This window comes from Anguilla anguilla, chromosome 3, assembly GCF_013347855.1.
Source record: "Anguilla anguilla isolate fAngAng1 chromosome 3, fAngAng1.pri, whole genome shotgun sequence".
NCBI lineage: Eukaryota > Metazoa > Chordata > Actinopteri > Anguilliformes > Anguillidae > Anguilla > Anguilla anguilla.
Genome location: NC_049203.1, coordinates 5926951 through 5949255, shown reverse-complemented (window position 1 = coordinate 5949255; position 22305 = coordinate 5926951). Strand labels below are relative to the sequence as shown.

The window sequence follows — 22305 nt, the reverse complement described above, 5'->3', positions numbered from 1 at the left end:
GGAGGGAGATACATCCAAGTAGGTAGCCCTGGCATAGAATACTGAATTATTATGTTCAATATTTAGCCCCAGCATAGACATGTTAAGAATATCAGTTGTGCCAGTAATACTTCTGAAATCTGTTTGTTTGTTCAAGACTTATACGTCGTTACGGTGTCTGGCCTGTGGATGCCTGAAAATAGTTCAGGAATAACAGGAGGCACCAAAATATTTTTCCAAAACACGCAAATAAAACTCCAAAAAAGGTCATTTTAATTGTAGAGGCAAATTCACTCTGTATGTCATGTCAATGGTATGCAGTTATAAAAGGATTTTCCTCAGAGTGGACAGCAATAGCATGTATGAAAACTGTTTTGCTATCATAAGAGCTCAAGCCATTTCCAAATGGGTTTTGATAAGATTTTCTTAGACATTACATAAATATATATCAAAACCAAGAAAAAATGTCATCACAACAATTTTGCCCACATGCGTTGTCAGCCATAACTGTCAAAAGTACTGTGTTATGGCTTCTACAGAGGATACCAAAGAGATCTACCTGGTATCTATATGGACTTCACCGCATGCAAAACTGCTAGAAAATTTAACACAGCTCACACCCAGAATGCTTACGCATCTGAGCTACTGTCAGAAAGCTCAGTGAAAATAATAATAGCCTTGATCACTGTGTAAATCCACTGTATGAGGCTTGAATAAAAAAAATACCTGTAAGGTATTATACTGCACTTAAAAACAGGTTCAATTACAGTGTGCAAGTCAAGATATGATTCAGTCGCACCGCATGAGGACTTTTATTTTGTCATTTATTCGCAGGTGGTCTCGGGGTTGACTAAGTTGAACATTTGTGGGATTGGGGTTCATTCGGTTACCTCAGCATTGAAACAGGTGGACGCAGGTCTAGGGCCCGCACTGGTCTAGGTCTAAGGTTCTGGGGGGGCGGTGGGGAGCGGGTGGAGGACGGACGGGGTGAGTCCGGGACGCTCGGGGAGATGGTAGAGATGGGGCAGACGTACCGGGGATCCACTTTTGGGGGGGCGTTCTCCTTCAGATTCGGCGGGGGGAGGAAGTCTCCGCTCAGCGTGAGCTCGTCCAGCGCGAGCCCGTCCAGCGGGCCTTCCCAGGGCCCGGCGAAGAACCGAACGAGGGCCTGGGTCTGCGGCAGCCGCCAGAACGTCTCCAGGACAACCAGGAGAACCATGAGCCCCAGGAGCAGGTAGCCTGCGGGAGAGGGGGGGCTCAGAAAGAGAAAGCTGGAGTCCATCAACACATCACTCCACCTAGCCTATGTGTATGAATCATGGGATCACAGAATATGGATAAAGATGGTTGTGATGTCACCGTGCTTGTAAAACTACGAAGAATGCAGTCAGTAAAGTACAGAATTCAACCCAGGCACAACGGTTTCCCCTCCCGTGAATGGGCAACAGCAAATGCCTTGACAATCCAGTCATTACTGGACTTTCCCAGATATATTTGGCCTGACGGCCTTGCATGCATCAGATTTCAAACTGCCCTACATTTGTGGAATTAGACATCTTTAAAATAGTTGGGGTCAAATCTATTGAAGGTATGAACTAAAATTCAATGAATGTATTTTTTTTTTATTTTTTTTAAACGGCCATAGTGTTCTATTAGGAATCATAACCAGTGGAATTTCAAGAGACATCAGAAGTGAGATCTATGAAAATATTTTATGGGGATATTTAACCAACAATGCTTGGAGTTCCCACTTAAGTGCTCAGCAGCACTGCAACAGCTGAGATTTGAAAAACCAGCAACGTTTCGATTGTTTTCCTCTCCCCAGGAGATCAGGGCCTGGTTCTTCCCCTTTAATACAGAACGCGCAGGTAAGCGGAGTGTTTGTGTTGTTGGTTGTCGTGCTCACAGGAAATGGCGAACTCAAGCCCCTTCCGGGATGCCAGGCTGCGGGTTCCCCCGGGCAGGTAGTCCCCCAGGCCGATGGTGCTGAGGGAGATGTAGCAGAAGTAGAAGGACTCCAGAAAGCTCCAGCCGGGCACCAGGAGGCAGAGCGCAGTGGCGGGCAGCAGGAAGAGCAGCGCGGCGGTTAGCCCCAGTAGCAAGCCGGCGTGCGCCAGCGACGCTCCGCTGTGGGACAGGCCCCAGCGCGTCTGCATGTAGCGCACGGGCCCCCGGGTCACCCAGGGCAACAGGAGGTGGGTGAGGCAGGACAGGAGCAGCAGGGTTATGGGTATACCCAGGAGGGAGTACGTCACTAGGAAGAGCTTCCCATCATCGGATATCGGCATGGTGCTGCCGTAACCTGGGCGACACCCCACACACGTGAACAAATTAACATTAGACGGGCAACGCGACTTTCAAGTCTGAGGTTTAAACAGAAGTGGTGCAAAAATAAACCAAGTCTTCTAAAATTATATATTAAAAGAATTAAGGCTGTTTTTTTACTTAATTGTGCTTAAATTGTACAGTTAATACAGCTTGGGTATTGCCCACTTACAGACTTACTGAATGAATTCAGGGCAATGAATTGCAAGTGCTTTGGTTCAAAAGCACTACCTAACCTATGATTTTAGAAGTACAATCCCCGAACAACTGTTACCAAGTCAGAGGACTGGCGCAAGGAGTGAAACGTGAGGAACCAAGATGCTCAGAGAACACATGCAGGCTAGTTCGGGAGAGGCAACCGAATTAAAACGCATAGCGTTAGAGGGAGCAGCTGAAACCAGCGATTATCTGTTGACACATGGTGTCGAAACATTAGGTGACAATTATTCGGATTTTCCTTCTTAAAATTTACGTACGTAGCCAACACCTGGACCGAATTACGCCGTCTAGATACATTGCGCGTGCTTTACGGTTGCTTTCCTTACCCGTGGTAGTAAGAAAAGTTGTAACAAAAAACAAGGACGACGAGAAATCGTAGCTGTATTCCTCCCCCTCCGCTTCCAGGACGGCAACACCGCGTTTTTCTGCAAAAAGTGCCTTCTTGAGCAGGTCGTCCAGATGGCTCTCTTTCACACAACGGTGGCGGTCCAGAAACTCGATGCGGAACTGTCGTACCTCGGCTATGAGAGCGTCTTCCTCCGGCTTCTCTAGTGCCAAAAACATGAACCCACCGAAGACGAGGAACAGCACATAGCTGAGCACCAAAATCAAGAACGCTCTTATTCGGCAAAACCTCCAAACTGAGTCTAGCCGAGGTACCATTGTTTACAAAAACAAATTAGCAAGATTTTCCGTACCTTACCAAGTATAGGCGACCTGTCAGAGGTAAACCAATACCATCGTCTCATCTTAAGCGTTCACCCCTGAAAAATTAATGACCTTCCGTCAGGTAAGATTATTTTTCAGCCGGTGAAAGCATTATCACGGCGATTCTGTTAGGTCAAGGGTGACTGCGACGACAACAGGCACCGGTCAGCGCGGGGGGAAACGTAGTTCCAAAAACAGTCGTTATAAACGTCACACAAAACGCTGCTGACAGTCTCCAGATATGTCCGCTGTTGTCACAGCATTTTGGTAAAAAGAAAAACTGCGTAATCAGAACAAGTGCACTGTAAAAAAGCCCCATTTTATCAAAACAGAACAGAAGACAACAAACTTGCACTAAAGCACAAATAAGAAAATCGCTAAACAAATATTCACCTGTTAATTTATCCCAAGTTTCTTCCTAACACAGGATTCACAAGAAGAATTTACACGTCAAAACATCCACACTCAGACATAGTAGTGTCATCAGTTAATTTTACGCCGCTGCAATGTACATTGTCCATCGTCGCTGTAACAGATTTTTGTCCATTAAATCATGGGCAAAAATATAAACTGACCAATCAATCAGAACAGACTGACGTGCCATCCTGGAAAACTCATCCTGTACCCCTGTCCACTATAAAAGATCTGTAACATCTGGCCTTGGCCAGTTTAAAACATTGACAAATTGGTGGTTTGTAATGTACCATGTCTCAAGGCCTATTAGGGAAAAGGAAAGAAAACTCTAGAAAACAGTACCATGAATGTTTTTTTAATAAAGTTATTTCGTAAGAAACCACTCTAGCCAGGCAGTAAATGTGAGGAAGGCCTTGGCTGGATGCTCTAGCCTGGTGTGGAGGTGTGGGTCAATTACCATTGGCGTTCTTCAAATTGTTGGTAGCAATGTACCCTGTGATTGGTGGAGCTCCACACTGGTGATGACAAGCATGAGTTGCCGCTATGTTATTCTCCCGGGGTTGCAGTACATGGGAAGCGGTCTGTTCCTGTACGTGGGTGGGCGTGGCTAAGACAGGTGGGTGGGGCTCAGAGGTGTGGGCGGGGCTTAGAGGGGCAGGTGGAGCGAATAGTGGGAGCAGGTCCAGCGGCGCACGGGCCGGCCCACCCGGCCGATGACGGGCAGCTTGTGGGCGTAGGTGCGAGGCGGCAGGGCCGCCAGGGGCGGCGGCGGGGTGAAGCTGGTCTGGAAGCGTCGGCCCTGGCAACGGCGGCCCATCTGGCGGCCGCCGATGAGGAAGGAGAAGGCGGGGGGCCCCGTCTGGGGCGCCACGAAGCGGGCCTTGGGGAAGACGTCGCGGGACGGCCCCGTCGCACGCTGGCCCGGCCGGGAGGACGACGACCTGGAGCGCTGGACCGAGGAAGAGGAGGAGGAGGAGGAGGAAGAGCGAGGAAGAGACCTGAGGAGAGACACAGACGCATTCAGTGAGTTGAGCAATGGAGGTTGGCTCAGAAGCTACTGCAAGTGTTTTTATGCTTCCATCTTTCCTAGCTTAAGAGCTTGTTATGGTGCTGTATGTGTATATTCAGGATTTGTATTTTGGTGCTTGGTTAGCATTGCTAACTGGCATTAGTGCTTTAGTGATGTCACAAACACACTCACTGGTCTGGGCCTGTTGCTCATGTAACTGACGTGGATGCAGTTATATTCTTTTAGGTTTCGAGTTGCTAGATAAGACTGTCTTCAAAGTGAATGCAACAGTGAAATGAAATTATTAGTCAACACAACCAAATACTCAATAAAATGAAAGGGGCTAAGTTCTTTATGGGATAAGATTAGTCAGTCTGAATGAGGTGAGGACACTGGAATAAGATGAAGAAGGCCATTATAAAACATGATGTCAGATGGACAGACAACGAACTAAAAACAGACTGTGTAGACGGAGACGGGTGTGTCCAGGCCTTACCTGCCCGTTGCCGTGGCAGCCAGGCTGGGCGGGGCCGGCTCGGTGCGGGGGCTGTTGTCCTGGCGGGGGCTGATGTTGAGGTTGGCGGTGAGCTGGGGCATCTTGCGGGCGGTGTCCATGTTGGCGGCGCCGCCGGCCGCCTCCTTCCGGGGGTCGGGGGGGTGAGCGGGGCCCGAGGGTGGGGGGGCACCGCCGCCGCCGCCGCCACCGCCCAGGCCGGGCCCCGTACTGAAGCGGACAGCCAGGCTGTCCCCGAAAAAGGAGTAGAGCTCGCAGTACATGGCCGGCAGGGGCACGGGGGTCCACTCCTCCCAGGGGCACCCGGCCCCCCCCCGCCTGCAGGTGGCTGGCGATGCCCAGGCTGGGCTCGGAGAGGGACTCCGGCGGGGGGCTCAGCCCCGGGGAGCTCTCCCTGAACCCCATTACGCCCCCGGACCCCGCCAGCCCGCCGGCCCCGCCCTCCGCCGGCGAGGACAGGGAGAGCGCCTTCATCTTCAGCAGTCTCTCCACCGCCACCTGCGGGACAGGGGGTGGAATTGCACGCCAGCTCACTCACAACCACGGGCGATGGTAGCGAAGTCATATTGTGTCTGGATGGGCAGAGCCGAGCCTCCCCCCCCCTCCCCACCCCCCGCCACGCACTGCACCTACCAGGATGGCCCCATACACCTTGTGCCCGTCCGCCTTCACCTGGGCGTTGGAGACGGAGTAGTCGTCCAGCACAGCCTGCAGGTTGGCCCAGTAGGCAGGGAGGTGGGGATACAGCACACGCTCCACAGCCTGAAACACACACACACACATGCGCGCACGCACATACACGCACACACACACAACACACACCCACACACGCGCACACACACACGCACATACACAACACACACCCACACATGCGCACACGCACACACACACACGCAACCGTGTACGCACACACACACACAATGAAATTAATAACATCTGATAAACTCTTGTACAGGCAGTCTGTGACACACAGGCACCGCCGTAGACGGATAGGACAGGTGCGTAACCAGGGTTACCTTCCAGCCGAGCGCGTGCAGCCCCACCACGGCTCCGTAGTGCGAGCACAGAGGGCGGACCGGGTCGGACAGAACCTTCTGGAGGGAGAGCAGGATCTGGTGGTACAGGCCGCTCACCAGGTCCCCATGAGTCCTGTCAGAGGCAGACGCGACGGGAGAGAGAAATCAGGCAGGCACCAAGACCCAGGTTTTAGATACATGCTTTAAATACTTTAAATAATATTTCAGTGTTTAGTCAGTGTTCTGGAACTCCACTGCTTCCAGTCTACCAGCAGTGACTGTTACATCAGCATTGGAATGTTCAGTTGAGAACACTGCAATCACATATTTGTGATCTCATACTTTTAAAGAGTCCACATGGACAAAGGGGACATTATGCATGCAGGTCACCAGCCACCAGTGGCGGTGGGGACAATGACGCTACCGTGTTTTTAAGCAGGCAGTAGGCGGGACGCACCAGAAGATGTGGCTGAGCAGCAGGGCGGCGTAGTCGCGCAGGGTCCAGTGGTCGTTGAGCGGGTTGATGGAGGCGGCCAGCGGCTCCAGGATGCAGTACATGACGCTGGCCACCAGGCTGCGCACGTAGGAGCCCAGGTACAGGTAGGGGTTCTGCACCAGGCTCTTCACCATGTGCAGCAGCCGGCTCAGCTGCTCCAGGTCGTGGCTCACCGACTTCACCTGCGGCGGGGGCGGGATTAGGCACTGACCGGACACGCCCCGCCGTTTCCCAGGGAACGGTCTCAACTGCCGCCGTGCTGGACGGGCGGGATCTCAATCAGGACAGGGGCTCCGCACTCACATTTCTTCCAAGGAGCACACGTGCCCCTAAAGCTGATCAGTTCAGGAGCACGCTAATGCACCCCAATTAGCAGATACATTAATTTTAAGTATTTTTCCAGTTAGCGCACACCAAATTTCAGGAGCAAATTCTCCATTAAATGGGAGCACTGTAGAGCCCTGCAGAGACTCTTGGCAAAGTTAGCAGTCCCATCAAAATTTTGAACATTTTGAATTTTTTCGCCCTTCTGCCAATGTGGAATGGCAATTTGCATTCAGCAGCTAGGCTCACTGCTACATCCACTCATCTTCTCGCGCTCATGACCCACCCCGACTCATGCACATGACCTACCCCGCTGATGACGTACACGAAGTACGGAAGCAGGGCTGCGATCTTGGAGTTTGACTGGAGATCCAGCAGAGCAACCTGGTGAAGAGAAGAGAGAAAATGCACTTTATCAAGAGCTAAACCCAACAGCCAGTCTCCCATCGCATTACGAAGTGAATGTCCTCATAAACTGCAACCATATGCTTTTACTTTCCCCCCCAGATCTCCTGTCTTTGCCTACAGGATCGACAAGAGACAGCTTCCCGTTCTGTGATGAAGACAATAATGAGGTCGCTGTGGATACGAGTGCATTATTTTTCGTTCTTTCCCGCTTTAGTTCTGAAACCGGGGGTTTGACCTCGATGGCTCGGGGGGAGGACGCGGGCGTGGGCTCAGAGAGCGGCCCGAAGGGCGTGTCCCGTGCGGAGGCCGTAGACGCAACGGCGAAAACGTGGCGTACCTTCATCAGGTGGGCGTCCTCTCCGAGGATGGCTCGGGTGATCTGCTGGTAGTACTTCAGCAGGTCGTCAGACAGAGTCTGCACTGCGCTGGGCACTGGGGGGGGGGGGGGGGGGGGGGGGTTATAAGCAACATTAATGCACCTCGCTCAACCGGTTCTTCATAAAGAACAGCAGCGTCATTACATTTTAACATTCCATACAGGCATTTAGCAGACGATCTCATCCAGAGCAACCGTCAGCATTTTTCACATACTGGCCATTAGTATAGCTGGATATATATTGAACCAGCAATTTAGATTCTTACCTGTACCTTGAGGCTCCAGGTTTCCTTTCCCATCCAGGTAGGACACTTGCACTGCCGGAGAAACACCAGCCAAGAGTCAACGTCGCACAATGCTATTGATCACACGTGGAACCAAGGCAAGCCCACACAGCACACATCAATGTCCAGCCCTGATTACCCTCCACACGCTGAAGGCCTCTTTTAACATTCACACACCAGGTGAGCTTCAATCAAGCCTGCCCAGACAGCTGTATGTGCATGTCCAAGAAACGGAACTGTGCGAGTGAGTGCACTTATCACTTTCTCAAAGGCGTAAATGCCATGAGCAAGTGTGTGTGTGTGTGTGTGTCTGTGTGTGTATAGACAGAGCAGTATTTAGCACTTAAGATGAAAAACGCGGACTCTCCGCCTTTTTTAAGCGTCGCCGCACAGCAGCAGAAGCCTCATACCTCGCACCATGGTCTCCGCACAGCCTTTTGGGATGTTGGTGGCCAGCGCCAGCTCCACCAGGTTGATGTCACGGTCCTCCACGAAGAACAGCTCGCCTTCCTTTATGGGACGGAAGGGCAGGGCGTCCTGGGCCCCGCATCCACAGACGGCCTTTCGGGAGGGGGAAGAGGGCTTAGGGCTCCAGCGATTACGCATTCTACCGTTACGACCACAGAACGATTATAACCTGCAGAAGTCGACTTGGTGAAGCCTGTCAAACATGGCAAGTCGAAATTTTGCATGGAGTGCCGACCACCATGCTTGTGCTTTTGTGTGCGTGTGTGCACGTGAGTTTGTGTGTGTGTTTCTGTGTGCGTGTTTACACGTGTGCATGAGTTGTGTGACTGTGTGAGAGTTTGTGTGTGCGTATGTCCGTGCACTTCTATGCGTGAAGTGTGTCTATGAGTGTGTGCGTGTGACGTGCCCTCACCTCCACGTTGCTCCACCGTAGCGCCCTGTTGAAGTCCTCCACCGTCAGCTTCCTGCGCTTGGCGTGCCTCATAAACTGGGAGCTACTCTGTTGGGAATGAACCGCACGCGTAAAGCAAGACAGAACCGCCGACAGCCAGTTTGTGAGGGACAGAAAGCGCAACAGACACGCGCCCCCGTACGTACCTGCGTAGCCTCCCGCAGGCGATAACACACATCCTCGGCCAGCAGCGCAGCGACGTCATCGCTGAGCTCCACGCCCGCACTTTCCGCCATCAGTTTCACAGACTCGCGCGGCACCTCCGCAAAGCGCCGCTCCTCTCTCTCCGCCATGGCTAAAACACTCCTTTCAGCTCAGTTCTGCGCAGAATACAATAATACAACAATTGGGACAAAGGAAAAAAAAACGTAGAAAACACTGAAATCAATCGTATAGCACACCTACAGAAGCGCAGACTACATGATCCGGCAAACAGAAACATGAGTTTGTATACAATGTATTTTCCATGCTTCAACCACATTGGTAGCTTATATTTTACAAATATATATGGCATAAGTAATTGATCTCTGCAAAAACCGCTTGTAATAGACATCCTATTTAAAACAATTTTATTATTATTATTATTATTATTATTATAAGCAATATACCAAGGAGTTTTGAAGGAGTTTACGCTATTATACTCCAATCAAAAGTACGATACTTTCCAGGATTTACATCGGAAACAACCACTATGGTCATGGACTCCAAGTCCGAACAAACATTAAAATCTACCAGCACTCTTACAGATGCTGGTTAAATTTGTTTTTAAAAAACACATGGCATGACAAATCCCATTACCGTGCATACTGTCAGAATGGAGTATAAATAACTTTAGAATGGCAACAAATTGATTTAACCTGACTTTATGACAACGGAGCGAATTTGACGTGAAGGACAGGTGCAAATGCGTTACTGATGTTGCTACTTTTAGATATTTAAAATGTAACGTCTGGGGTTTTTATATGGAAATTATTTCATTAACTTCGCCGAAATACATTTACATTTAATTTTCCTCATGGTGTTGTGGAACAAACTGAAATTTGATGACTGGCGTTGGCTAACTGTTGTACCACATATCAGCAGCCCAACTTAAACACCCGAGGCAGCTTCGAAATTTGCTTAAAAGTGTTACGAGAAAGGTAGCAAAGACAGCTCGGTCTAACAGACTCCAAATCATAGCAGGCATTGAATAGTTTCAAGGCTATCCATGGTTGCATGACCTAGTTGGCTAATTAGATTACAAGTAAATTCGCAATTAGTAATCTATTTTTCTGCGTTTGCTGCAACCAAACGAACGCATTAACCCTGGTTTAGCTAGCTAAAGCTAGCTGACTACGTTTCTACTGCTGTGCTGTTTACATTTCGTACTCATACCGCAAGAACAGTGCTAGCAAGCTCGGTTCAGCCAATAATTACTGCAACGGTCGAGGTCTTACCTCCGGGGAGGGGGAAAACAAAATCACGTTTATAAATACTAAACGTTTTTAGGCTTCATTAGAGTTCTACTGAGCGACACCATTGAAATAAATGACACTACTACGGACTCCAACACCAGTTACCTTCCGGAACTTCACAATCCCGCCCTTCCAAGAGATTGGTCAAACAGCCTGCCATTCAAGACGAAAGCTGTCAAGTCATTTGGCGAGAGGAGACGGGACTTGCTGACTCTGCAAACCCATCACAAGTGAGGAGTGCAACGAGCGGACGACCAACAGCGAGCTAGTTTTACTTATAGAAGCTTGCGCTCGCACACACGCACACTTATACATTTTGCACATGCATCAAAGCTAAAGTACATAAGTACCATTTTCTACCCGGAGCACCTTCATCACACCCAAATCACCACTGTTAAAACACGGCACCTAGAAACGTTATTTGCTTGGAATTTAATCACATACTTGTTCATGCAAGCAAGGGTGTCCAACCTTATCCGCAAAGGGTGTGGTGAAGGTTTTAAACCCAGCACTGAAACACCGTGTTCTACCAATTGAAGTCTTGAATACCATGATTAATCAGGTGTTGTAGTGGTGCTGGGCTAAAAACGAAAAACCTGCACCCTCAGCAACACTTTTCAGACAAGATTGTAATGCAAGGCGTCCAGACTCGACAGACTTGAAGAATCACACTTGTTACTTCGGTTTGAGTAATTTGTGGCACACATTTCAGTTCAGCACTGCAATAAAGACAACTTCAATAATAGCAGTAGGATTTAGTAGTTTATTGTCCCAGGAGGAAGTTTGAGAGCTCAATAAATTAAACCACACATTAAATTAGAAAGATTAATAAATACTAAAAACCATGATTAATCATGAAAATTATATACAGTTAAAGATTAAAATCAGACTTTGGCCCACCCAAGGCTCCATTTCCATAGACATTTTAAGACGCACAGTGCAGCCGGTGTAAGCTCAGGCACAAAGACATTCACAAAATGTAGCTACAGGCCAATTCAAGCCAGACAAACAGTACTTGGTGTTATTCAGCTGGTGTATGGTTGTGCAAGTAGCCTAAAGAAAACTAAGACTACACACCTTTCAAAAGTTAGGTGCAGTTTGCATGCATTCTAGCTAATTCCCTCCCCCAAACACACTGAATAGCCCAACCCAACCACTCAAATCACTACTCAAAATGATTTGGTTCAGTTGCACAGTAATGCTATAAACTTGCAAATATTAAATGAATGTCAAGAATCCATCCCCCCCCCCACCCCACCCCACCCTGCATCATTCTGGCACATTGTACACGTTAGACACGCAGTCAGGCCAGGCCTTCAGGAACACGCGTCACTGTGGGTTTTGGGCAGGGCGATGGCAGCCTCCCCCTCCACCCCTGGGGAGAGGGCAGGCCAGGCCAGGGTCTTCTCCAGCTGCTGCAGCCTCCAGGCCAGGGGCAGGAGCAGGTCGTTCAGGTGCTGCCCGGAGAAGGAGAAGGCGTCCCCCTCCGGGGGGTCCCCAGACAGCAGCGGGGGGGTGAGCGGGGAGGAGCGGTCCTCCAGGTACACGGGGGAGGGCAGCGACGAGGGAGGGGACGAGGTGGCGGAGGAGGAGGAGGAGAGCATGTCCGAGGCGGCGGGCGAGGCTCTCCCCGAGCCGGGCAGCAGGGGGAGGCAGGGGGCCCCCAAGCCGGCCCCGGGGCCCTGGGCGGTACCGCTGGGCAGGCAGTGCTGGAACCGGCAGCGGGTCCCGTACAGGCAGAACCCGAAAGCGCTGAAGGTGCGGCACAGGGCCCCCCGGGGCCGCTGCTCCCGAGCGCCGGGCCGGGCGCCCTTCTCGTCCGCGGACGGCGCGCCCCCGGCCCCGGCCTCGCCCACGCCCCGCGCCCCGTCGGCCTCCGCGTGCAGGAAGTGGCAGCGCGCGCCGAAGGGGCAGACGCCGAACGAGCGGAAGGTGCGGCAGGGCACGTTGCGGCTGCGGGGGGGCCGCGCAGGCCGCTGCTCCTTGGGGCCGTGGACGAAGAGGCAGCGGGCGCCGTAGGCGCAGTAGCCGCCCGCGTGGAACGCCCGGCAGGGCTCGGTCTTGTACTTGGGGTGGCGGGAGGGCACGCGCAGGTCCCGCAGCCCGTGCGCGAACTGGCAGCGCTCGGCGTACTTGCAGGAGCCCAGCTCCGTGTAGCGGCTGCACAGCTCCGTCTTGTAGCGCGCGTAGCACATCCACGGGGACTGGGGCGGCGGGGTGGACGGGGGCGACTCCACCAGGGGCAGCAGGGCCTCGGCCAGGGACAGAGCGCCCCACCCAGGGCCCTCGTCGGGAAACAGCGGCTCTTCCACGCCCTCGTCATCCTCAAGGAAGGGGTACAGCAGGAGGTCGTTGCTGGTCTGAGAAATGACGAGGAAACGCACTGCATTAGAAGAAATTTGATGGGTGTCCTCATAAATCAGAATACCCACTGCTGGAACAGCTCGTCAAACTTGTCATTTGAACCCACCACTTCACAGGTTAAGTAGGACAGTAAATTGACGACCGACAGGAGTAGATCCACTCAAATTCTACCGTTCGAATTACAAACGTTGGGCTTCATACAAACAAGTATCTTTAAAATTTACACTAGTATCCTGCAAAAATGTACCAAAGTAGTAGGCTACTTGAGACTCTAGAAGCAGTCAATATTCTGGAAGCAGAATACTGCTGGTATAACGACATCTTCAATTTATCAAATACTAAAAGACCAAAATATTAAAAGTGTAACAGCAACATTACGAGAGATTCTAGATGGGAAAAAAAACAAAAACATTTAATTTATGCGCAAGATTAAAACCGCGAAACAGACACGCAGTGTAGCAAAAGGAACATACCTCGTATTCAAACATTTCAGTGCTTGGAAGAAGTCTTGTTCCGCTCCACAGTAAGATTTACCACCTGTTGTTAGTACCGCACCAAATTGGCAAAGTAAGTTTCGTGACAGGGCACGCACTCTTTTGTAGCAACTCACTTAAACAACGGGGAAAAGCGTCAAATAAAATTCAATACTGGGAACTTCGACGAGACCACCGCTACATTATCGTAAGTGCGCTTCGAGCATCGAGCCTTCTGCAGGCTTTTAACGTGACCCAGTTTCTTGTCCCGCTTTCCCTTTAAAATGAGAATCAGCTGTGAGAGCGACTACGTCAGAAAGGATTTCGAATTCACCAATCAGACATCCAATTGGGATCCGAGGGGCGGTCCTTCGTGCTGCAACGGCCAATAGGATTGTCCCGGACGATGTTGACACAGTTTTAGCGCCAGGTGAGTTGATGCTTTTATCAAATTAGGTTGGAACAAATGACGTTGGGGTGCAATAAACATCCTAAATGGCTCATTCAGGACAGCAAAGGGCTAAGTACACCAACACCCATTGTTTCAACTTCACTGAGCAACTAGAGAGGTAAACCTTAATGACAGTGATTTAATTGAATGCCGTCTGTTAAGTCGGACATTAATTGTATGATTTTAATGGGACAGATTAATTGTATGCGTGAAATAGGGCAGATAAGTTGCCATTGTAAAAAATACGAAATGTCCACTTTGATGGTAAAAGTCTTTTTGTTATCACGGACTGACTACCTGCTGAAAGTGGCAGATTTGCGAGTGCATAAACAAGTATACCTTGTCAGTCCGAGTTTGTGAATTAAAGGCTTGCTCGCATTGGGTCAAAGTTAAGGACTAATGTTGGATACAGGGCTCTCTATGTGTATGCAAGACCAAATTATTTACTAGCTTATATGCAAAAAATAAAAAGGGTGCATGTGCGTAATGTATCTCTTTACACACACAGATAATGAGCTAAACCAAGATATTAAGGTTGTCACCAATTTTGCGGTCATTTTATTACGCTATCAAAAAAATAAAAATTGAATTGTAGAGAAATCAAGGCTACCAGGTCCAGGAAAGTGAGTTTAAAGGCTTTTCCCCTCATTCTTGGCACTTAAAACCCAAATCAATTAAACATATTGCCACAAACACAACTTGACTTACCAGTTCTGAACACAATGAAACACAAATTAAGCACTACCAGCTAAAAGATAACCTGCTAGACAGCAGTCTTCCAGGGCTAACCAATATGTATGCTGTAAAAACTGAAGGTTGCAGGTTCAATTCCCAATTCAATTGATGCTGGATCAAACATATTTGTATGTTAACAAAATGAAAAAAGATTTTCAATCTGTAGTATCTGTACATTAGTAAATGTGGATTTGTAAGTAGAGGAGAGAGGCTGCTAGACAATCAGATTTGAGTTGACAACATAAACCTCTTTGATCCACTGCAGGTGAGAAAGCAGCAATTAATTATCACTTTAACAAGTCATCTTCTCTTCCTGGGGTTATATTATGAGAACCTAAAATGAGCACTTCCTCCTGGAACACAAGATACTTTGTGTACTTTGGTGCTTGGATTGATAAGAGAACAGCAGGGTATATAGTTTATATTTCGGGGGGGGGGGGGGGGGGGAAGGGGGCAAGACATCAGAATAATGAGAATGTATACCACCACGAAGAAAAAAAATTCTTTATTTCTTTTCTTACTCAAGATACATTAATAGGATACAGAGACATCGGAATCTTTTTTTAAAAAAATGGAGAAAAGGTTGAATTGTAGCATTCTTTTTTTCCCATTTCGACGTACAAAATTCAAATTTCTATCTCTTCAACCCAACCCCCAAATCCCCCCCCCCCTCCCCCCCCAATCCCAGCCTGAATAATGAAGAGACATTTGCACATGTACAGTATATGAAACCTCCCCATAGTAAGTAATTATAAGCGTGAACTTTTATAAAACAGTTCTCCATGAAGTTCTTTCAAACGTGTCTTCTGTTCCTGGCTTTTGTTTTTCCAAATTTTTTTGCCTTTTTTTTTCTTCTTTATTTTTTTTTTTGCTATGCGCTCAACACATTCCGCCTCAAATGTCACAACACTCAAGGCTAGGACAGAGCCTGTTCCGGCACCAATTCCACTGTAAACCCATTCCCTGACTGTAGATTATTACTACGCCGAGCAAGAACAAGGAATTACGATGTTGCCCAAATTAAGTACACACACTGCTTCACCGACTTCCCACCCCTTCCGAGAAATATCCGATCGAACGCACAAACGACGTCATCCCGATCCACTGACCGATGATCAGTCATCGCCCTTTCCGGGAGGCGTGGCTTAGTGTACCTCCTGCAAAATTGGGAAAGGGCAGATGCGTTTTCCTCCGGGGAGGGGCTAAGAGTGTCGCACCGTTAGCTCTACACAACACAAACCGCAAGAACCCCTATGAAACGTGCGCATACACAGAAGCACACTGCATACACCACGTCTCAAACCTGAAGCAATTCAGGTCAGCCAGGGTTTTTTTCCCCCTCTAAACTCAGGCAGCGCCCCCGCGTGGTCATTGGCTGTACTACAGCTGACACACTGCGCCTGAGCCTTAATTCATTCAGGTCTTTTCCGGAGGTACCCAGACCCCCGTCTCTCCAATCCCCTCACATGCCATGACACCTTCAAAACAAATCCTCAACAAGCTTACTTATTCTCTCTTTCATATTACATTAGCTTCAAAACTAGATTTTAATAGGGGGATAAGTGGAAATCATCATTGGAACATGAAATCGCAGAGAGCCACGCCACAGCTGCAGGACTCCCTCAGTGATCTGATCTGAAATAGCCTTAACCCTCAAGAGGGAAATCCACAAGGTGTGTCTCTAATGGGGTCAAAGCGGGCACAAAAAATATCGACCAAAGATAGGTCTAAACAATGAGTCGGTACAGGACTCTTGGCGATTGGAACGTGCGACGTGACCCACCCAAATAAGGTCACCAAAAATATCGAGACACCTTGTTCACCTGGGTTCAGGGACCACAGTCGGTTGATCACCATGGGATGGGGGGGACCACCGCCTGATATTCGCCACGGCCCCAAGGGGTGCACTTTTCCCCACCCCGCGTGCAACAAGTCAGAGGTCAACCGCAAGCACTGAGCTGGAGACCATTCGCAGTTCATTTCAGAAACCCACTAAAATTACGTTATTAGACCACATATCCCAGAAGACACAATCACCGTTTGCCTTTGTCTTTACTCCTGACTCAAAATGAAAGAAATGAACCCCAAACTGAATTCCGGTTGGATGGAGTTTCGAGCCTTTATAGTCTTTAACACCAGTGACCCCCACTCCCTCACTGTTCTCTCTCGACAGGTCAGCGACAGGAACCCAGACTTCAAATTCAATTTGAGGCACATGGCAGCACTGTGCTCATCGCCATGGGAACAGGGGGTTACTCGTGACTATAGCTGTAGCCGTTAGTGATGTTGCCACAGATGATTAAGTGACTAAGACAGTGGGATATAGGACAAGCATACGTTTAAAGTGGACAAGCAGAGGTCCTAGAGATGGGTACGGAAAGCATCTCACTCTTCCTCACTGTTATTAAATATGATTGATGTGGGTGGGGAGATCAATGTCACAGCAGAGACTACCCCCCCCCCACCTCCAAATAAATCCATATAAATGTTAAAATTCCCTCCCTACCCACCAACCCCTCCCCACAAAAAAACATCCCACCTCAACTGTCGAAAATATTTACAAGGAAAATTAGAGACCTGGAGGAAAAATAAAGTGTGCTTTTTTTTCTCAATATTATTTCAGGACGAGCATTATTATCTGCTTTAAATTATACATTTTAAAAATTGTCATTAAAAAAGGCAAGGAAGGGAATTAAACAGCAAGCCAGATTATAAAAACACAGCGAAGCCTTGTGTGTGTGTGTGTGTGTGTGTGTGTGTCTGTGTGTATGTGTACTGGGTTTTTGGGAAGTAACACAACAAAGGAGAAAAAACGACAATAAGGAGAAAAAACTACAAATATGGCGTTTGTTGTTTTTTTTGCGTCCTGCCAGAGGCTACGGCGCCCCCTTCCTGCCCGGGGGACCGCCTGCATGACTCAGTCCTCCAGTACGATGGGCTCGCTGGTGCTTGAGGGCAGGATGGGGGTGGGCAGCACCCGCGGTGGCAGTGGCAGCTTCACCCGGACGGGGAGGTGGGGTTTCCTGGCGGCGCGTCTCATTTCGGCCTGGGAGAGGTGCTTCCGCAGGGCTCTGGGGAAAAACACGGCGAAGCCCGTTACCCACGGTAACCCAGCCACACAGAGCCTCCCGCTGCACGGGTGGCCGTTAGAAAGGGCTTCATCCTCATATAATCCCTACGGTGCCTCCAGTTCCAGCAGGAGACCACCGCTTCCGCCTAACCACGTTTTACAAAGATCCAAGCAGAGCTCGAGAGAATGCACAGGCAGCGTTCGAGAACACACCCCCAAATACAATGAGGGACATACCGTACACAGTTCTAATTCATAGAAATATTAATATAGCATTACAATTGATTTTTTTCTGGAGCATTCTGATTTTTGGATTAATAACAAAGTAACTAACTGGGACTTACTGATCTTAGGACTAATACCCAAATAAAAGATAGTTTGCATTTTCACTGAAGTTAATCATCTTCCAACAGCAATGGCATTAAGATACATGGTAGAATACGCTAGTGTTCACTGGTAGCAGCTGTGGAAAGACTCTGGTGTACCTGGTGTCTTTGGTGGCCACAAACACCACGGGGTTGGGGGCGTCTCCCGGGTTGACCTTCTGCCGCTTGATGACGGACTGCGAGGTCGTCCGGATCCCCGAGGTGAACGGCCTGCCATTGGTGGAGAACGGGAGCCCGCCCACCTACAGCCAAGAGGTGAGAGAGTGAAGGTCAAGACTGGAGTGACCAACTGGCATTTTACACAATATGAATACACCTAAGGGAATTTAGAGAGAGAGAGAGGCAAACAGACAGACAGGCAGGCAGACAGACAGAGAGACAGGCAGACAGACAGAGAGGCAGGGAGGCAGGCAGGCAGACAGACAGACAGACAGGCAGGCAGGCAGGGAGGCAGGCAGGCCGGCCACTGGTTAGAGGATGAAGGCGGTCAGGGGGTAATATGCATGCTGTCAAAGATAAAGTGAGACAGGCAGGCAGAGGAGTGTGAGAGAGGGGGAAACGGACGGACAGCAGGACTCACGCTATCAAAGGGCCTCTTGCCCAGGAGGTTAGAGGCGGCCCGGGGCTGGTTGGCCTGGTTACGGTTGATGGGGGTGGGGGCTCCCCGTGGTGCCTTCAGCTTCAGAGGAGCCTGGAGAGCTGAAGAAGAGAAGAGGAGGACAGCGCAGTCAGAGACCAAATTTCAGCTAGCAGCTAACAGCTAACACCTAACAGATAACAGCTAACAGCTAACGGATAGCGTTTAACACCTATCGGATAACAGTGAAAAATGGCTAATAGCTAACAGATATCAGCTAACGGCTAACCGCTAACGGATAAAAGCGAATAGCCAATGGTGCACTCAGCTAGGGGTCACTGAATCCTTAAGACATAAAAAATAAAAAATATCTGTCTATATGCTATATATATATATATATATATATATGCTGTCGTTACACGACTGTAAATAGGAAGAACATGACACTGCACGTTCTGTGCAGCTGAACGCTTGTTGGTGGACTGTTACCTAGCTCCTTGACGATGGTGACCAGCGACGGTCGCGCGACAGGCCGGTTCTTTATGGGAGCCTTCGACGCCTTGGGGAGCCTGATCATACCTGTGAGAGAGTCAACAGGGGGTCAGGGGTCACACGCAGCAAAAAAAAATCGGTATTTCAACATGGCAAGAGCTCAAACGTTAGCGCACACTGTCATTATGGATTTCCTTTGGGCTTCCCTTATCCAAAGCTGCTTACATGTTACACGTCATCCATTTACACTGCCAGTCACTTAACATTAATCGCCACGGCTCAAGGGCGGTCAGCTGATCAACAGCCAGCGACCCATCTGAACTTTGACCTTTCAAGGCTTTCGTTTGCAAGCCACCTCCACCCCAGACACACACTCGGCTACACGTCTGTCGCAGCTGCACGAGTGTGGCTTTGAAAGTGCTTTTAAGCGTGCTGTACTGGTTCCCCTTTAGTTCTAGTGGTCTAATTTAATGTATTAGTCTACGACGTTATATATTATGTTTGTTCCTATAGACACATGGATGATGTCACTGTTGGGTGTTTTTTATTTTATTTTTTAAAATGTTTTTGTCTGGTGGGTCATGTGACCTTATACATTAACCACGATACCCACTTAACAATTCCAGTTGGCACCAGACCTGGGTTAAACAAATATCTGAAATAACTTTCAGATTTGAAAAACGTCCTGGTGTGCCCATTCAATTTCCATTCAATGACTTTAAAATAATCTACAATAATATCAGTGACATTTCTCACTCGGCATACTGGAGAAAGTATCTTTCTCTCAACATCGCGCCAGTTGTCTGCAGTAGTTTTAATCTGCAGTCTGCAGGCTTATGGGGCGGTCCCAATGACTCGACCGTGCCCCCCTCCCCCCCCCAGCTGACCAATCGGAGGCGCTCACACTCGGCCTTGACGGCGTTGGCGTTGATGGAGGCGTAGGGGCGGCGGGCGGCGCGGCGCGGCTGCAGGATGTCCTGGCACACCCGGCGGGCGATGCGGGTCAGCTTGGTGGTCTGCAGGATGAAGGTCTGCCGGTTTTTGGCCAGCAGCTTGGCCCGCCCCGCGCTGCTGGTGAACGGGGACATGCCCTGCACCTCCTGTCGGGTCATGTGACCCCTGGGGGCTGAATCCTGAGAAGGGGGTGGAAACCGTGTTCAGTAAAATGAACCGCACTTACGCTACCAAACACAACCACACGTGATCCAGTATCATTTGATCAACACCACTACATACAAGCTGTGCCAGAAAAGCCCGAGTCGCCACTTTTCCATGAGGAAGCAAAATGTGCTTGTAAAACTTGAACAAATAGAGCAAAAAATAATTAAGCCAACACAATAAATACCAAGTGTTGTAATGTGTTATTTCTCAACTTAAAGAAAATGATAAAATAATTTTTTCCCTGTAAATATAATATATGGACTAGTCCGGTAATCAAATCAGCCCATAGATTAGTCCAACATGGACTATTAGTCTGGATGGTCCAACTCCAGTCTAACATAACTGTGCAACATTAGCAGGTAACATAAAAAGATGCTAATTTATTCAACAGCTTCTCAGGCTGACAGTGTTCATCCAGCTGATCTTTGCCTGAAAGCACTGCAGTCAAAATAGCACAGTTGTAGGTTGTACTTATACAGCAGAGTAACAGAGTAAATGATTATTGGGTTTGAGGCAAAGCCATACCGTGCTGGCTCGGGCAGCGCCCTCTAGCTGTGTGGGGGTCTTCAGGCCTCCGTACTTCTTCCAGTATATCCAGCAGGACGCGCACAGTCTGCACTGCATGTTGGGAGGGCCCCAGGCGTACCACTGCGGGGACTGGATGGCTGGGGCAGAGAGGATTCTGGGATCAGTCCCGACTGGCGCGTATAGATTTAATACACAGCTTTATAGACACATTTTAGCTTCACCTGCAAGGACCTGGAACTCATTCTGGCCTGGTGGCGTAACTGCTACAGCAAATTCTCTGGATGAATTAATGTCTTACTCTTGGGGCAGAGAGCTATTTTGGTGTCTGTGAGTAACAGTGAAGCACCAGAAAAATTCAGATCATTTCAATAACATGGAGAGAAGCTCCGTAACTCACTCAGGGATAAGCAGAGCCCTGATACCAACTCGGTAACACTTCAGGAAAAAAATACATTGAGGAACCAGTAACAGTCAGGTCACCTTAATGATGGACAGGGCAGACAGACAGGGTGCTCAATGACAGACAGACAGAGAGCACTCAGTGACAGACAAACAGCTCAATGACTCACAAACAGACAGGGTACTCAATGACAGACAGACAGATGGGGAGCTCAGTGACACAGACAGACGGACGGCGCACTCTGTGACAGACAGACAGGTAGACAGACAGATAGATGGGCCACTCTGACAGACAGACAGGGCACTCTGTGACAGACAGACAGATAGATGGACGAACGGACGGACGGACAGACAGATAGATGGGCCACTGACAGACAAGCAGACAGACGGACAGGCAGACAGGCAGGCAGACAGACAGACAGACAGACAGATAGATGGGCCACTGACAGACAGACAGACAGACAGGCAGACACTCACTGTGGCAGCTCTCGCAGCTCAGCCCCTTCTGAAAGCCCGCGGCCCCGTTCATGCCAGGCTTGCTCCCCGGGGCCATTATCTGGTTTGGGTTGGGCTTGGTGCTGGAGGAGGCGGAGGAGACGGGGCAAATAAACCATCAAATACACATACGAGCTCCAAATCCCCACTGCTCACTCTGTCCTTCCTGGGACTGCTACAGATACAGTTAGGGAATAAGCAGAGGCAGCCGTCTCCCAGAGACTAGTGCCAACTACTTTACCCTGACCTGCCGCACATTTTACAGCGTCATGACAGTTCCTTCATAAGAATGAACCTCATGAGAGAGACAGAGGACCACCGCTAGCCAAAGGGACGAGTGCAAGCTGGTGGAAATCTCCACATTCCTCGAGGAGTCATCAGCAGGTTCATGCATTCACTGGCGTGTCACAACTGAAGCAGTCTTTGGCCAGGATATATGGCAAAGACTCAAAGAACGTACTGCCGTAGAATGACATTACAGTCAAAATTACTGGAATACAATGATTTAAAAAAAAAAAAAAAACCTGGAAGGAGGAATACTGTGGGTGAGGGTTTTTTTCTTTATTAATGTTGTTGGTAAATGGACTGCATTTATATAGCGCTTTTATCCAAAGCGCTTTACAATTGATGCCTCTCATTCGCCAGAGCGGTTAGGGGTTAGGTGTCTTGCTCAAGGACACTTCGACACACCCAGGGCGAGGTTTGAACCGGCAACCCTCCGACCGCCAG

General features: G+C 49.3%; 4 protein-coding genes across 5 annotated transcripts in view; all 4 read right to left on the bottom strand.

Annotated features, from left to right (window-relative positions):
- Positions 1–229: 229 nt before the first annotated feature.
- On the bottom strand, positions 230–4062 carry LOC118222149 (potassium channel subfamily K member 1). Of its 2 annotated transcripts, XM_035407492.1 has the most exons (4): positions 3222–4062; positions 2850–3069; positions 1886–2281; positions 230–1218 (listed from the first exon to the last, which is right to left on the bottom strand). In XM_035407492.1, the coding sequence occupies exons 1-4, from the start codon at positions 3270–3272 to the stop codon at positions 866–868; spliced, it is 1020 nt and encodes a 339-aa protein (XP_035263383.1). In that variant the 5' UTR covers positions 3273–4062; the 3' UTR covers positions 230–865. The 2 variants fall into 2 exon arrangements, with proteins under 2 accessions (XP_035263383.1, XP_035263382.1); XM_035407491.1 differs by having other exon boundaries at positions 2850–4062.
- A 90-nt stretch (positions 4063–4152) lies between these two features.
- taf6l (TAF6-like RNA polymerase II, p300/CBP-associated factor (PCAF)-associated factor) lies at positions 4153–10551 on the bottom strand. Its single transcript, XM_035407490.1, is given in 13 exon segments — positions 4153–4643; positions 5151–5482; positions 5484–5666; positions 5802–5930; positions 6185–6317; positions 6642–6862; positions 7314–7388; positions 7750–7844; positions 8055–8105; positions 8483–8633; positions 8953–9039; positions 9138–9311; positions 10428–10551. Coding segments are annotated over 12 exon segments (1956 nt in total). The 5' UTR covers positions 9285–9311; positions 10428–10551; the 3' UTR covers positions 4153–4291.
- Positions 10552–11708: 1157 nt separating this feature from the next.
- cth1 (cysteine three histidine 1) lies at positions 11709–13563 on the bottom strand. Its single transcript, XM_035408516.1, has 2 exons — positions 13283–13563; positions 11709–12805 (listed from the first exon to the last, which is right to left on the bottom strand). The coding sequence occupies exons 1-2, from the start codon at positions 13295–13297 to the stop codon at positions 11762–11764; spliced, it is 1059 nt and encodes a 352-aa protein (XP_035264407.1). The 5' UTR covers positions 13298–13563; the 3' UTR covers positions 11709–11761.
- Positions 13564–15277: 1714 nt separating this feature from the next.
- The window catches only part of mta2 (metastasis associated 1 family, member 2), a 30491-nt gene continuing 23463 nt past the window's right edge, over positions 15278–22305 (bottom strand). Inside the window, exons 12-18 of the mRNA XM_035409821.1 lie at positions 21559–21659; positions 20680–20819; positions 19898–20126; positions 18991–19080; positions 18505–18623; positions 18024–18166; positions 15278–17539 (exon numbers count right to left, since the gene is read on the bottom strand). Of these exons, the coding sequence (XP_035265712.1) occupies positions 17386–17539; positions 18024–18166; positions 18505–18623; positions 18991–19080; positions 19898–20126; positions 20680–20819; positions 21559–21659 (976 nt within the window). The 3' untranslated portion in view covers positions 15278–17385. The remainder of the gene's footprint in view (positions 17540–18023; positions 18167–18504; positions 18624–18990; positions 19081–19897; positions 20127–20679; positions 20820–21558; positions 21660–22305) is intronic.